A 2,785-nucleotide genomic window follows, 5' to 3' on the forward strand; every position below is an offset into this window, starting at 1 on the left:
CTTACACAATCGCGTCGTGCTACTTGCGAGACACGCTTACCCACAACCGTCCCACCAACACGGACATCCGGATTACGAGCGGTCAGGAAGAATTCTTCGCACAAAGTTTATTTACCGCTTTATGCTCGTTAATTCGTTCGATTAGAAATAGACTAGACTAGAGAGTTTAATCGCGAGCTTCAAGCATCGTAAGCACGAGGCAGAAGGAAATATGCAACGCACGGTATGGCGACTCGTTGACACACTTACTTCGATCGGCTCCGATTCCATTGCCCGATTTTCCTACACTTGATCAAATCCTACCGGCCGATAGATCCTCGACACATCTGGTCCATCGTTCTCGTTTACGAATTTTCTTCCAATAGATGGAATTTACGAAGATATTTTTTCTATCTCTCTTTTCTATCTTGATTGGGTGACTTGGTTGAATGGAACACACGCGCGAACTTTTGGTCAGGTAATTAGTTGGATACTTTTTATTCGATTGCGCAATAAATAAATAGTACAAAAGAGGCTGAATGGATGAGTGTGTAGAGAATGAAGAATAATAAATAAACATGCTTCGACAGGGTGTACTTTGGTTTTTTCAGCGTCCGTCCGTGTCGTCGATTTTCCGTCCCATAATCATCGTGGTCCACAACCGATCGTTACATTTTCATCACTATACTGTGTATACGCGTTTCACGTGCAAAACGAATCTCTAAAGCGTCACTTTCTAACATTCTGTCCGTCATGTCTGTCACTACTACCGTGTCGATGTCATTGTCACTGTTGAGAATGGCCGTCCTTGTCTCGTGTGGTATCTCGCGGCACGTTCGTAAAGTCTCTTCGAACGCGGTTTAATTATACTGTATCGGCTTGACTCTCGAAGAAGATCTACGACGAACGGCTCTGTGTACGTGTGTGGAAGATCGATTGGATCAGGACACCCGCGAATCACCGAACAGGTGCGCGTAGCCTCTGTACGGAAGATCGTGGTCTTCCTCGCTGAGGGACCGTTTCTTCCGATAGTGATGGTGGCCGACGTCCTGCGCGTAGACTACGTGATGTCCACCGCCGCTGTCGTGGCTGCTCGCCAACTTCTTCACGGCGACAATCAACGAGAGCATGAGCGCTAGTGCCGACACCATCAACGCCTTCATGGCTAGCAAACCGAGAGCACCGAATCCTAGCGCCGCCATCATCTTGCCTGGAAATCACGAGAATGCTGTTAGTTAGTCAGCTTTCGAGATCCGGGAAACTGGATAAAGCGTAATTTAAAATGTTTAGCGTTTGACTCTGAGATTTAGATCGTAATAGATATTTCTGTAGAGATTCGCGTTTGTATCCTGAAATCTGAAAGTAGATTGATAATCCTATATAAATGTTGGTACTTGGATTCTGAGATTTACGTATGGATAAATATCTCTGTGAATGTTGATGCCTAGATTCCAAAATTTAAATATGGATAGTTCTATAAACATCGATGTTCGGATTTGTATCATTAATTACGAGAATTTAACTCCAGCTTAAAAAGAAAAAGAAAAACTATTCTTAGCTATCAAAAAACTTGCAGATTTCGAAACAAGAGACTACGAGATATTACTCAAACAAGCGACAAGATACTTTTTTTACAACTCTTCCAAAAGCTATAAATTGTCCAAGTTACAGAATAAAAGTGTATCCAAAGATTCATCTAATAATTGTAAATAATTGTAATATATTATATTTAGCGAATCATTTTACCCATCATCAGTGCCAGTAGCATTATTCCGCCATTGCCGCCCTTCTTTCCGCCGCCACCACCACCACCGCCGCCTCCGAATCCGCCGCCTCCAAATCCGCCACCACCACCTGCTCTGGCTGAAATTGAAATAAAATTTGTCAAATATCCGACTCCGTAAAACCACGATTATCGTCCCAAAAATGGAATCTGCAATCAACCTTGATCAGCCGGTAGACTCTCTTGGAGAGCACTCTCGATATTTTGCGGCAAGAAGCTTGGTAGCTTAATTCTGAGTTCTCTTCCCTCCAGAAACTGCATCAGGGTTCCCATATTTCCAAATCCTTTCATGAACCTTCCTTTACGAATAGGACCAGTTCCTGGTACCTCGACCAAACTAACGCCATCAAAGATCTCGATGTTAGGCTCCTTGCTAGACTTCTCTAATAGCTGTTGCATGATTTTCCTGACTATCCTGACTCCGTAACAGGATACAGATACGTTTTTAGAGTCCGTTGTGGAGCAGTCGGTCGCAAATCCGCTGAAAGAATCCTTCGTATCGTTGGCGTCCGCGGAGTAGGCCTGTTTCGTGGTAGAAAGTAGGCAAACGATCAGCAGACAGAGGGCCAAACAACGACGTTGCTGTCCGCGTATAGACGCGCTCCTGAACCAATCCATAGTGTCGATCGTAACCACGTCGATCCTCGATTCGAAGTTTCCAGTCCGTTAGTAAAATGCCCGTTAAAGTAACAAACTGTTGTGATATCGATCGAACTTCACGATTCGCGGGCAGACACACGCTAAGAGATTAGAGATGCTACGGAACCTACGGCGGAGGTCCGAGTGTTGCATCTCGTCGGTCTTCAAATCTCATTTATATAGTTGTACGTGCCGGTCGGTGATTGTATTATAAAAAAAGCAACGAGAGCATCGCAACTCGAGACCGGCCAGAGACCATTCTCTTATTCGTGTTGTTGGCCGTGTGCATTAGCCTGCAATTTTTCGTTCGCTCGGCCGATCCTCTCGTAGCTTGTGTTTTTTTAATTCTTGTTTTCGAAGCGTTTTAGAGCGTTACGCCGCGGT

At 44.6% G+C, this 2,785-nt stretch overlaps 1 protein-coding gene across 1 annotated transcript; it reads right to left on the bottom strand.

The window, feature by feature from the left end:
* Positions 1–462: 462 nt before the first annotated feature.
* Positions 463–2,549, bottom strand: LOC105666566. The gene is made up of 3 exons (XM_012317152.3): positions 1,924–2,549; positions 1,726–1,842; positions 463–1,189 (listed from the first exon to the last, which is right to left on the bottom strand). Exons 1-3 carry the CDS (start codon positions 2,378–2,380, stop codon positions 921–923), a joined length of 843 nt encoding a protein of 280 aa, XP_012172542.3. The 5' UTR covers positions 2,381–2,549; the 3' UTR covers positions 463–920.
* Positions 2,550–2,785: the final 236 nt, after the last annotated feature.

Source organism: Bombus terrestris, chromosome 15, assembly GCF_910591885.1.
Source record: "Bombus terrestris chromosome 15, iyBomTerr1.2, whole genome shotgun sequence".
NCBI lineage: Eukaryota > Metazoa > Arthropoda > Insecta > Hymenoptera > Apidae > Bombus > Bombus terrestris.

Excerpts from the sequence above, each read along its gene's own strand:
- LOC105666566 (XM_012317152.3), bottom strand. The coding sequence starts at position 2,380 with ATGGATTGGTTCAGGAGCGCGTCTATACGCGGACAGCAACGTCGTTGT. Across the intron at positions 1,843-1,923 it reads GAGTCTACCGGCTGATCAAG|CCAGAGCAGGTGGTGGTGGC; the intron begins GTTGATTGCAGA and ends TTTCAATTTCAG. Across the intron at positions 1,190-1,725 it reads GCTACTGGCACTGATGATGG|GCAAGATGATGGCGGCGCTA; the intron begins GTAAAATGATTC and ends CGTGATTTCCAG.